This window comes from Orcinus orca, chromosome 11 (genome assembly GCF_937001465.1).
Source record: "Orcinus orca chromosome 11, mOrcOrc1.1, whole genome shotgun sequence".
NCBI lineage: Eukaryota > Metazoa > Chordata > Mammalia > Artiodactyla > Delphinidae > Orcinus > Orcinus orca.
The window spans coordinates 11,682,968-11,696,329 of NC_064569.1; the positions used below are offsets into that span (position 1 = coordinate 11,682,968).

Below are 13,362 nucleotides of genomic sequence, written 5' to 3' on the forward strand. Positions count from 1 at the left end.
GCTCTAAGAGCATGGGCTTCAGTAGTTGTGGCATGCGGGCTCAGTAGTTACAGCTTGTAGGCTCCGTAATTGTGGCACACGGCCTTAGTTGCTTTGTGGCATGTGGGATCTTCCCCGACCAGAGCTAGAATCTGTGTTTCCTACATTGGCAGGCGGATTCTCAACCACTACACCACTAGCGCCACTAGGGAAACCCGGTTACTTAATTCTTAAGACGTTATTTTCCTGCGAGTGAGCGAGGACGTTGAAACCTCAGGATCCTGTAAGTTCAACTGAACCCTTAAAGGCGGAGCAGTCGGGCCCAGGGTATTCATATGGAAGGTTATGTAAATGAGGGTTAGCAGTTTTTCTTTTGATTGGAGCAAGCTGGAGAAGGCGGTCCTTCTGCCAGCGCTCTAATTGGGAGAAGAGCCTGCCTGTCATTGGTCACCGGAGCCGAGGTTGTTGCCGCGCCCAATGGGAAGGCGCTGCCTAGTGTCAGCAAAGTGTTGGTGGAGGCAGTTCAGATGTGGTACGTTGCCCTTCCATTCTAGGAACTGGACCGCTGGGTTTTATTTCCCCTAGCTGGAGTTTTAGGCGAGAGACAAACATGTCTGGTCGCGGAAAGCAGGGCGGCAAAGTGCGGGCAAAGGCCAAGTCCCGGTCCTCTCGCGCGGGCCTGCAGTTCCCGGTGGGCCGAGTGCACCGACTGCTGCGCAAAGGTAACTACGCAGAGCGAGTGGGAGCCGGGGCGCCGGTGTACCTGGCGGCGGTGTTGGAGTACCTGACGGCGGAGATCCTGGAGTTGGCTGGCAACGCCGCGCGGGACAACAAGAAGACCAGGATAATCCCTCGCCACCTGCAACTCGCCATCCGCAATGACGAGGAGCTAAACAAGCTGCTGGGGAAAGTGACCATCGCCCAGGGCGGCGTCCTACCCAACATCCAGGCCGTGCTGCTGCCCAAGAAGACGGAGAGTCAGAAGGCGAAGAGCAAGTGACCCTGACGCCGCCACAGGAGAGCTGGCTTCCTCAGCAAAGGCTCTTTCCATAGCCACTCCGCAGTGTTTTTGAATACGGTTGATGTTATGGAGGGCCGGCGCGATCTAGTGGGGAGGTGGGCGGCGAGGGGCCCATTAGGGTCGGGGGCCAATAAAGTCGGTGAAAGTTGTCTGGTCGAGAGAACTGTGTAATCGCGGGGGCCTGCCGGGTGACCCAGGGGGCAACCGGGAGGCCTTTGGAGGAGGTACTGGTGGGTCGGCCTGAGCCACTTTCTGGGCTGCTTTGGTCCGCAGGTCGCCCTCAAGGCGGGCAAGGGAGACCAGAAGGGACCCACTGGCCTGGAGGTGGGCAGAGTTGGGAACTCTTCCTCCTCGCCTGAAGGCGGAGGAGAGACAGAGTAGGTGCGAATGCGGCTGGGGGAGTTATTTTTACTTTCCCTTCCCAGGGCCTTTGCTCCCCTGCCCTGTTTGGGCAGTTCAGGAACCTGTTCTAGGAAGGAGACGGTGGCTTCGAGCTGGTCTTGGGCAGGAAGTTGTCTCTCCGCCCATACTTTTCAAAAGGTAAAATAACTTGCCGTCTTGGAAGTGTGGCTCTGATGACACGGTGTCAACAGATTTTTCTTGGCCTGACAGCTGTTGTGTTTTCGGTATCAGATATTTTTATGAACACGCTTATGTTCACATTTCTTTAAAATGAAGAATACGGAAGCATGAGTGTGTAATGTGTAATACGGAAGCATGAGTCACGAGGTTGGAAGTTTGTTCCCCTGACACTCATGTTGCAGAACAGTGCAGCACCTTTAGTCATGAGTTACATATGCTTATGAGCTTTAAAAATGATTTTCTCAAGTTTCTAGCTTCATAATGGTCTTATCTCCACCATATTAGATTCCTGTGGAAATGTAATTGGTTCGATTTTGCTTTATAACAACAAATCACCCTCTTGATGTCCCTTATGTTCTACCACTGGCCTGAAGTAATGACCTCATTCCAACAATGCCTATTGGGGTTGTGTTGCTTAATGGTACAGTAATGCTTTAATAAATATGTGAGATGTGAGAAAAGGCAAGGACAAATGATTTCAGATCAAGAATTTGAAAGTTACACACTAGCAATCCAATCTGTCCTTAACTGACCCTTCCATTTCACCCTTTTCTACAAGCTTTGTCCTGGCCCTCATGCTCCACAAAATAAGATCCCCGTTTAGATTTCACGTCTTTGGATTCATCTTTCCTGTGAGTCAGAGTTGAAGTCTTCTTGAAAAGAAAACAAAAAAACAGTATGTCTTCATTCTTGGTAGTATTGTAGTTGGCCCGTTTTCTCACATGGACTGTCTTTATTTCTTCCCCAATATTTATTGAGCATGTCTATATGCCATGCACAGTACTAGGTGATGGGTGATGGGGTATAGCTGTAGATGAGACCAACTGGATTTTGACTCTTAAAGCTCACTTATTTGTTCAGTGTCCTGAAGGTAGGACACTGAACAAATAAGTTACTATCAGAGAAAGAATTCCCCATCAGCTTCCACTAGTACTTGTGTCTCTCTGTTGCTTGTGGAATGAATGTCGGGATTACTTCTCCCATGTGATCAAGATTGAAGCATACCAAGGTCAGGCCACACATACCCCTGTTCGGAGGCCTAAAGTAATGACCTCATTCCAACAATGCCTATTGGGGTTGTGTTGATTAATGGCACAGTAATGCTTTAATAAATATGTGAAATGTGAGAAAATACCAAGGGTATGTACCCAGGGCAGTTTCCAAGGTGTCCAGCTGTTTACTCCATTACCACCTTCTACTCAGAAGGCTTCCTCATATGTAAAATAATAGTCATAATACCTATTTTGATGACTGAGATTGTTCCTTTATTGCATGCCAGATATTAGATGCTCAGTAAATTGAAAGAAGTACCATTTTCTACAGGGATATAGGCTTACCTTTATAGGTTAGGGAATAGGTAACTGTAGTTAATACGATTTTGTTGTTTTTAATGCCCAATTATTAGGAATAGTTCTCATTGTTACCACTTTGTGGAGTGATGGGCAGTGGAGGGAAAAAAAGTGTATATCAGGTGCTGGTTTTGACCTTATGTCTTAATTTCCTAAAAAATTTGAGGCACATGAAAGATTATTACCAAATGGTAAAGAAATTAGGATAGGACATTTATAAGATAAACTTTTCTTTTCCCTCTAAAGATTCACAGGAGTCTGATCCTGTTACCTGAAGATAAAAACAGGCCAGATACAAGGTACAGTGATGACCCCCATCCTCATTCTACCTCGACCACCACTGTCCCAGAGATTCTTAGGCTCCCCTTAAATACTTCCCCTGCTGCAAGCTTCAGTCAGTCCCTCACCATTTCTGTTTTTGAGGGGTTTTTAAACCTGAATAGTTTATTGGCAGTTAAAAATGCATACCCCTAAAAAAAATAAATGCACACCCCTAAAAAAAATAAATGCACACCCCTTGCCAAATCAGTTCAGCCTGTAGATCTTTGATGCACAAACAGTTCTTGCCAATGTATGATTGTTAACTTAAAAGGCCAATATTTTTTCAAGCACGAGACCTGATGGAAGAAGATTTAGGACAAAAACTGGTGGGACCTGAATTCTTGTCCTTAGTAGATTTCTAATCCATAGTTGTGTGTGTATACACACATGCGCTTTCTCGTGGAGATAAGCCATTCAGCGTGGCAGGCTGTGACTTGGCCAGGATTTGTTCATTCTTTGTTTTTTCCTGCAGGGCCAGTCTTGCCTTTGTGTCCCTGAGAACTGGTCTGTTTAGTTTTGTCTGCCTGGAATCAAAAGGTTTAGTCTGGCCCCATAATTGGTGATAACTATATGCAAACTCTTCACAAATCTCCTTCCGATGGTTGAAAGGTCATGTACTATGGTGTTTAAGAACTTTTACTCTCTGGAATGAGACCTGGGCTCAAATCCACTCACCTCCTTAGTAGGTGGGTGATTTTGGAAATGTTACTCAATCTCTTTAAATCTCAGTTTCATCTATTAATTGGGCATAATAATAGAGTTACATCAGTGGATCTGGGGGAAGAGTTAATGAGATAATGTAAATTAAGGCACTGAGCTTCGCATATAGAAATGTGCTCAATGAATAGTAACCATTAGTATGTGAAACTGGATTTAGAGCAAGTAGCAGTAGTCACGGGACCTATTGAAGTTAGTAAACATCTGGCATTCTAGCAATTCTGTGACTTCTCGTCTAACGCACCATAAAAACAAGCTTAATGGCTGTTTTACTAGCTATAAGACATCTACAATCCAGTCTGTAACAGAAAAGAGAGTCGTAAATAGCGAAATGAACCTTGTGAACCTGAATTTGTATTTTTTCCCCCTTGAAGGACAACCTAGTTTGGAATTAGTAGCTTGTTAAATGCACCCACTCAGATTAAAAATGGAACCTGTTCGTTCAACAATTTATTGAGCATATGTTACATGTTACATCTATGATTGATAACTGGCTGTCAAGAACAATGATTATCATATAATTAGAAAGATGATTATAATCTAGCAGGCTACACCTTAAGAAAGGGAGATGCTCAGGGTATTATAGTAACAGAGAAGAGGCACCTGTGTTTCTCGGCCTGGTGGGGAGAGTGGCACCTGAGATGGGTCTAGTGCAAAAGTGAGCCTGACACGACAGAGCGTTCTAGGCAGAGGGACAGCACGTGCAAAAGCATGGGGGTCAAAAGGCAATATACCTGCGTCCGGGGAATCCAGGGGAGAAAGTCTGGCCTGGAGATAAGAATCTGGGAGTCATGATTAACAATGGTCTTCATGGGTAAAATCATCTAGGGGGAATATAAATCTAGAGAATGTAGGGAAAGGTGTGTAAGTGAATCTCTGACAGGGCGTGCGGGATCTGTGAGGTCTAATCTCCTGTCGAGGAAGAGCAGCCTTTCAGAAGATGACGGGACACAGACTGAAGGAGAGAGCGTCAAGGGATGGAGATTTTTCACAATTTGGGTCGCTGTGCTCCCAGACACTTCCTAATTTGTCTTTATTTTGACATGTAAGTAGAATATGTTCTTTAAAAGTTATTACGTTGTCCTACCCAGGGAACGCTGGCAAGCTGGCTTACTTTACCCGTGGCACTGGAATGGAGATGCATTTTCTCCTTCGCATTTTCACATTGCATATACAGAAATTAGAGGGAGATATATCGTGACAGCAAAAACATTTTTTAAAATTTTATTTTTTTAAATTTTTAAATTGTTTTGGTTGCGCCGAGCGGCATGTGGGATCTTAGTTCTTCAACCAGGGATTGAACCTGTTGGCCCCTGCATTGGAAGTGTGGAGTCCTAACTCCTGGACTGCCAGGGGAGTCCAAAAACATTTTTTTACAAAAGCCGAGAAGAATATTGGCAAAGAACCATTTGAGAATGCATCTTTTGTTATCATCCCATATATTTGAATACAGGTTTTTACATATTTTAATTTTAATCAATGTTTTAAGTTTCAATTTTAAAGAAGTTATAGAAATGGTGGCAACTTTTTTTCTTTTTGACTTATAGTGGATTTACAGTGTTGTGTTAGAGCAACTTATTAATTCATAAAGCCAATGTAGGTATTTTAGAATGACTAAAGCAGGAGAAATTTGACCCTGACAAACTTAGTTAATGTTTAAGTGTTTAGTTTCCCAAGAGAGGGAAATGGAGAGTAAGAGGAACAAAACAAAACAAAATGAAAAAAGAAAGGAAGCTGGCTGGCTTCAGGCAGATACGAAATTATCACCGTAAAGCTTTATTTTGTTTTCTCTACAGGGAGAGGAAAGAAAGTTTAGGTGTTGAAAAACACATTTTAACATATATATATATATACACAAAAAAAGGTTAACAGTGGGTTTGGATAGTAACTGGGGTCTTTGATAATTTTATCAAGCCATGCAATTAAAAAGCCAGCACAGCCTAACTCCAAATGATGGAAACAAAGGAGGGATAAGCCCTACACTAAACAAAATTATCTTTCTTTTAGGCAAACCAGACAAGCAAAGTGCTCGTAAGGGTTTACTTGCTTTCTGTTTTAAAGTACTTGTCAAATGAACTCTCTTGTTCCTGTCAAAAGCCCAGGGGTCCCAGATGTTCACACTATTACTGAGTTGAGAGTCCTGGTCCAAGTAATGAGCACTTTAGTTGAATCCATAGTTTTGTCTTTGCCCTTCAGCCAAAGACCACCAGGAACATACCTGTAGTTTAACAAGTTGGGTTTGTTGTTCTTTGTAGCAGGGAGCACACATACTGGGGAGATGTGAGGTGTCTAATATATTAGAAAGGATTTGTTATAGGGCTTGGGTCTGTGTATAGGATGTTAGTCTGGGGCTTCGCCCAGGATTCCATACTGTGGAGGGAACAGAGGTACGTCTTTGATTTGGTAGCTTAATACAGCTAATCAGATACAAGGAAGGAAGTGAGGCTAAAGCTGTAATAGGTGAAGATGCTAATGCATATGGGCCAACACAGGGGCTGTTTGGTCATTTTTGGGGTTTGGACAACGCTTATGTTTTTGTGTTCATATATGATACAGAGATCTCGGTTTTGTTTTGATGTTTCACAGTAGAATGGCCTTGTGTGTTGTTGGTGTCATGTGAAATGGTTTATGTTCCACGTAATACCATGGTACAGCTATGTCAGGCCAACTCCTAGTAACGCCAGGGTCTAGCCAATAGTCCAGGCCAGTTTCAAGCTGTCATGGGCTGTGTTCCCCTCTCTCAATAACTAAAGAAAAAAGCGTGACCCTGAGAAGAGGACTTGCTGAGCAGCGGAGGTAGACAGAGACATCCAAGGCGAATGTCGGCAGTGTCCAAGCACCACGCAAAAGAGGGAACCACTGTCTGTGGGTATTTCAGTCCCACATTCATGTACTTTAAACATCCAAATCCTCCGACACCATCCCCTTGCTTTCACATTCATCAAGGAACGTTCTCTCTTGAATTTATCTTTTTGCGTGTCTTCACATAGGGTAAAAATGTCCTGGTATTTTTCACATGATAGTTCATGTATCAATATTTCTAATAATGAATTGTTTTAAATTTTATTTATATATGCTTTATATATATATAATTATACATAATTTTAATACATTTAAATGTATATATTAAGTAAATACCATGACCTCACTTTTCTCCCCTCTTCCAATATCCTGCTTCCCATTGTCGGGCCCAAACAGAATCCAGTCAGTTATTCTGATTTGAACTTATGCCAGGAAGAAAAGCATTCAAACCAATAAAAATCTAGGCATTTATTTATAAGCTTGCTAAGTCTTGGTTTTCTCATGCATAAAGATGGGATAATAGTATCTTTTCCTTATCATAAAGCATTTAGTGTCTAGTGTATGGTAAGAGCTCAATAAATTACTGCTGTTGTTGTGATTATTACCTTATATTTTCTACTTCGATTTTCTCTTTCCCTTTTGTGTTCCCCTGTCTCTCAGTGTTTATGGTATATATCCCCTACCTGCCTTCTAAACTTCACACTTCACCTGCCTACTTAAGATCGCCATAGGTTATCTCACTGGGGTCTCAACCTCAGCTGTTCCAAACTGGACCAATTCCCATCATTCCACACCCGCCTCTCCCAGTCCACTACCTAGGTTTGAATTTCTGCTCCCCTAGTTGTGTAACTCTGGGAAAGTTATCTAATCATTCTTCACCTCAACAGACACATCTGTAAAATGTGTACTAGCTACCCCACGGGGTTGTAGTAAGGATTAAATAAATTAATACATGTAAAGCACTTCTGAAAATGCCTGGCACACAGTAACGTTCCATAAACGTTAGCTGCTGGAGTCATCTTCTTCCTGCTGTTCTTCATCATCACCCTCAATAAGGCAGCTTCACAGCCTTTATTCGCTGGACACTGCCAGGCAACCAAAGCCCTAAGCTGGAGACCCCACGTTCTTGTTTCTCTTTCTGCCTCATCCCCTACATCAGATTGGTTATCCAGTCTTGTGCTTTCTTCCTCTGGAACAGACCTCTCGACTCCTCCCCTCGACCCACCCGTGGTGGTCTGGCACTCTTCATCTCTCCCCTACAGTGGGGAAAGATGCATCTTCCCACCTGGGGTCTGTCACCTTGCAGCCAATCTGTCCTCTCCATCACAGCCATAGGTCTCATTCTGAAAAGCAAATGTCATTCTAACAAACATGTATGTACCATGCGCCAAACACTGTTCTGGGAGTTTTATAATATTAACACATTTGTTATCTGTATTCGGTGACTTCTCTGTCTTTTATATATTATTTATTCAACACATCCTCTGTTGAATATTTATTCAGGTGCTAAGTCAGCCAGGATCCTGTCTGGAAACAGATGGCATGCCCAAATGTGATTTTAGGACAGTTTAATGAAGGGACTGCTTACAGTGATGCAGGGAAAGCACATGGGAGGGCTGGTGACCGCTGGGCTCCACCACCCTCGGCTGATGGAGTGAAGGGGTGTGGTCACCAGACCTGGTAGGAGAAGGTAGTGTGGAGGAGCCCACATGACAGGGAGAGTCAGGAAAAGCTAACCCAAGGCAACCATGCGGGGAGGGGCCAGGGGAGTAATTACCATGACCTCACTTTCCTCCCTTCCTCCTACACAGCGCTTATTACCCAGCCTAAATGGATGCCAGAAGGTAAGAAACCCCATTAAGGCAGTTTCTACAGTTCATCCTCCTTAGGGGCATAGAAGAGGGTGGAATCATGTAAACGGGGGATCCGGACCCTTAGTTATACAAATATAACATGAGCAGGCACCCACTGCTATGGGGAGGAATGTCACCGGACCTTTGCTAGCACGACAAAGTTTATCCCCCTGACAAAAACCCTTGATACACAGTGTTCTAGCAAGAGCAAACAGGACAGATGGAATCCCTGTGTTCCTGAAGCTTCCATAAAAGTAGACCTTAAAGGAAGTCTATAAAATTCATAGATTCCAGCCTATTCTTCTGCCGTGTTTTCATATATATGCCATTTGCCAGCCATACCAAAGTACTTCCTGTCTCTTCCGGCGGCAGGGGGTTAGGAGTGCAGGGAACTCACACCCACTTTTTGCTTCGGGAAAGAACTAGTTCATGCTTAAATCTCACTGCAAAGAAGGCTGGAAAACGTAAAAGAGCACACGGAATCCTTGAGTGAGTACCACTGTCTCTGTCAGAGTTTCTGAGTATTTTTTGCTTACTTCCTAGTTCTTAGCTTTGTTCTACTTAACAAACCCCTAACACAGATGGCCAGTCAATTGCAGTCCTCTTGAGATATTTTTAAGAACAAAATGACACACAGAAATTTTATCATCAGCTAATACGCATAAGCTAATGGCCTAACCACCCGCCTGAAGGAGCTTGAGAAACATTCCATAGATTTTTGTTAAAGGAATTTGTGCCAATAATTTTACAACTAGGTTGTGAAAGTGGAAGTAAAAAGACTGAATTTTCCTTATGCTCTCGTGTGCCAGTTATAAATTTATTGCCTCAGGGCTCCAAATTCCAACTTTATACGGGCTCTGTGGTAGTGGTTGGAGTTCCTCTGGGCCTGCCTTCCTTACAGAAGCGTGATGCTAGGCTCTGTGGGGAGAGGGCACTGAGGGCCTTGGCAGGAGGGAAGTATGACTCCTGCTGGCTCAGGCTGCTGCCCGGTTGTGGTGGGTAAGCAGTGAGGGGGTGAGGATACCGGGTGGCTTCTACTCCAGCCTCGTGCCCAGAATGCACATTCCCTGCATGACCTCCAGCCCTGACTCGCCCTGGGGACCACCTTCCCATGGTCCTCCCTAGGGGGAAACCACACACGCTGGGCCTCCAGCCTTCACTGGTGCCCTGACTCCCTCACAGGCCCACCTGTCCAGAGTTTTTCTCTCCTGGGTCCCTCCCCACGTGGCTGTGGAGTGTGACCGGCCACCTGCCTGTTCGGCAGGTTTCACACTTCAGAGGCAGGGTTGAGTAGTTGTGGCAGAGACTCTGTAGTTCCCAAAGCCCCAAATATTTATGGAAAGCTTGCTGATCCCTGTTCTGGTCTATCAGTGGAAACAAACACACAAAAATAAAAAGTAATAAACACAAAGCATCTTTTAAAGCAACTTCTGTTGCTCTATTTGGTTTTTCTCCATAAAAGTGGTACTTTCATGTTATTCTTTACTTCTTTACGTTAACCCTCAAGTTTTTAAAATGAACATGTATTTTTATGGATAAACTCAGTACAAATATGGATTTAGAAATACCTCCTCCTGTGATTTGGGTTACTCTGTAATAAGAATCGTCTTAGGAGCAAATGTTGGATTTGTACTCTGCCTGTATTTTAGTTCCCTCCTCACACAAGAAAGCCAAGAGCCGTTATTAGAAGGTATGGGTTCGTCTTACAATAAGTCCCTAAATATGGCAACCTTTATCAACTCATTGAAAAAAGCCAGGCCTTCATGAAAATAATATGGCCTTTTCATTTGTGGGTGGTACATTTCATGAAACCAGGCAAGATTTCAGAGCTATACTAATGTTCTTTTTTCCCCTCTCCCTACCTGAACTTTGGCTGTCACCTTCCTTCGTTCTTTACCTCACTCCCCAGTTTATTGGGGTCAAGGTTGCTGGGTGCAATGATAATGAATAACGTAGTTAATTGTGTTCTTCTTTGGACTCTAATTTTTTCTTGAGATTCAATGGATATTAAACATTACTGCGTTCTAATTTTCCTCACAAAATATTGTTACAAAAAGTCCTGAAAACATTTTTTGCATTTCATAGCATTTTTAAAGTGTTAATTTTCCTACATATCAGTTATTTATCTCCTGCACGTGTGGTATAATTCTTACTAAATATGGATTCATTATGGTAAATGACAATAGAAAACATCTTATTTTTAGGCTTCAGATGGCTAAAAAGGGGAAATACTCTGAATAGGATAACAGATCAAGGAAAAACATGTATTTGGGGAGCCATGGTTTTTTCTTTGAAAACTTTTTTTCTCTAAGGAAAATGTTTTCTCTATTTGGTTGCAGCATCATTAAGGTAAGCAGTTGATACTTAGTATTTTTAAATGTTCAGAGAAAACATTTTCATTTTTTAAAAATAACTATAGAAAGGTAACATATAAATATTATAAAGGTCTGATGAGTATCACTGCGCCAGCACGTGGCACATGCAGACCTCAGATTATTTTTTTCCAAATTGTTTATTAGTGCAGGTTAAAAAAAAGAAATTCTTTAAAAAAATTAGCATTGGTAAATACTGTATTCAAAGTATGAGACAGAAGTAACATAGACATTGATGTTTATCTCCTGGAATTTCCATTAGAGCCATGATAGTAGAGACCTCATCTGATTTTCTTACTACTGCTTTCCTAGCACCTAGCTTGCAGCAGGCGCTCAATAACAATCTGTGGAATGAATAGTTTGTACTCCCTCACGCCTCCCCAAACCCTCAGGTACCTCATACCATCAATTATCCTCTCATTCTCCAACCTCTCTCTCTACTGGCTATTGACCCTCAGCAAAACGAACAGGCCGATTAAGGAAAACCCCTCTGCTCACCCAGTCCTGGCCACTTGCCCTGTCCTCCCTACTTTTCCTTCACAGCCAACTACAAGGCCTTCTTAGAGACAAAAGAACTGGAGTAGGTAGTTATTTTGGTCTCACAGAAGTCCCAGCTCCCAACTTTACCAAAAGTCCTTATTTCCAGGAATGTAAAGAAAAGCTTCCCCACAGCTCATTTATACCTTCCTGAACCCAGGACCTGGATGTGTAAATTTATCTACAGCTTTGCTCAGGAAGAGCTTTGAGCTCCAGAAGTCCTGTGATAAGGCTGTCCTCCAAACCGATTCTGGCTGAGGAACATTCCCAGGTATTAGACCTGCTCCAGTTTGCATTCAGGACAAAACAGAAACGTGCAGTTCTACATGGGGTGGTGACTGTGGCATCTTCTGTGATCTGAAGAATGACTTGAATGCAGTAAAAAGTAGTTTAATACTAAAAAATGTCTCCCAGCTAAACATAAATAGGGAGATATTTTAATAAAGAGCACAAACTAGAATATGCAAAATGAGAATTGCAACTAGAACTTAGATGTCACCTCGGGCTTTATGCTGATTCCATGCCATGTGATGATCCTTAATTCACACTTTATAGTACCTTAAAGGAATTTCACAATGATGTTAAGGAGTGATTAATGTGTAATAAAGCGATACTTGGATAAAGAAATGGTAATATTTATCCATATACCTGACTGAAGATTTATATCAGGCTTACATTTCACAGCAGTGATCTAACCAGAACAAACATTTTTATAAAACCATGATGTAAATGACAAATGCAGAAAAACAGAAAAATAGATCAATGGAACAGGATAGAAAGCCCAGAGATAAACCCATGAACATAGGTCACCTTATCTTTGATTAAAGAGGCAAGAGTGTACAATGGAGAAAAGACAGCCTCTTCAATAAGTGGTGCTGGGAAAACCGGACAGCTACATGTAAAAACATGAAATTAGAACACTTCCTAACACCACACACAAAAATAAACTCAAAATCGATTAAAGACCTAAATGTAAGGCCAGACACTATAAAATTCTTAGTGGAAAACATAGGCAGAACACCCTTTGACATAAATTGCAGCAAGATCTTTTTTGACCCACCTCCTAGAGCAATGGAAATAAAAACAAAAATAAGCAAATGGGACCTAAAGAAACTTAAAAGCTTTTACACAACAAAGGAAACCATAAACACAACGAAAAGACAACCCTAAGAATGGGAGAAAATATTTGCAGATGAAGCAACTGACAAAGGATTAATCTCCAAAATATACAAGCAGCTCATGCAGCTCAATATCAAGAAAACAAACAACCCCATCCAAAAATGGGTGGAAGACCTAAACAGACATTCTCCAAAGAAGATATACAGATTGCTAACAAACACATGAAAGGATGCTCAACATCACTAATCATTAGAGAAATGCAAATGAAAACCACAATGAGGTATCACCTCACACCGGTCAGAATGGCCATCACCAAAAAATCTACAATTAATGCTGGAGAGGGTGTGGAGAAAATGGAAACCTCTTGCACTGTTGACGGGAATGTAAACTGATACAGCCACTATGGAGAACATATGGAGAGTCCTTAAAAAACTAAAAATGGAACTACCATATGACCCAGCAAGCCCACTACTGAGCATATTCCATGAGAAAACCATAATTCAAAGAGTCATGTACCACAATGTTCATTGCAGCACTATTTACAATAGCCAGGACATGGAAACAACCTAAGTGTCCATCAACAGATGAACGGATAAAGATGTGGCACATATATACAGTGGAATATTATTCAGCCATAAAAAGAAACAAAATTGAGTCACTTGTAGGGAGGTGAATGGACCTAGAGTCTGTCATACAGAGTGAAGTAAGTC

At 42.4% G+C, this 13,362-nt stretch overlaps 1 protein-coding gene across 1 annotated transcript; it reads left to right on the forward strand.

Annotated features, from left to right (window-relative positions):
- The first annotated feature begins 472 nt into the window (after window positions 1–472).
- On the forward strand, window positions 473–1,149 carry LOC101283538 (histone H2A.J). Its single transcript, XM_004281120.4, has one exon. It carries the CDS (start codon window positions 590–592, stop codon window positions 977–979), a length of 390 nt encoding a protein of 129 aa, XP_004281168.1. The 5' UTR covers window positions 473–589; the 3' UTR covers window positions 980–1,149.
- Window positions 1,150–13,362: the final 12,213 nt, after the last annotated feature.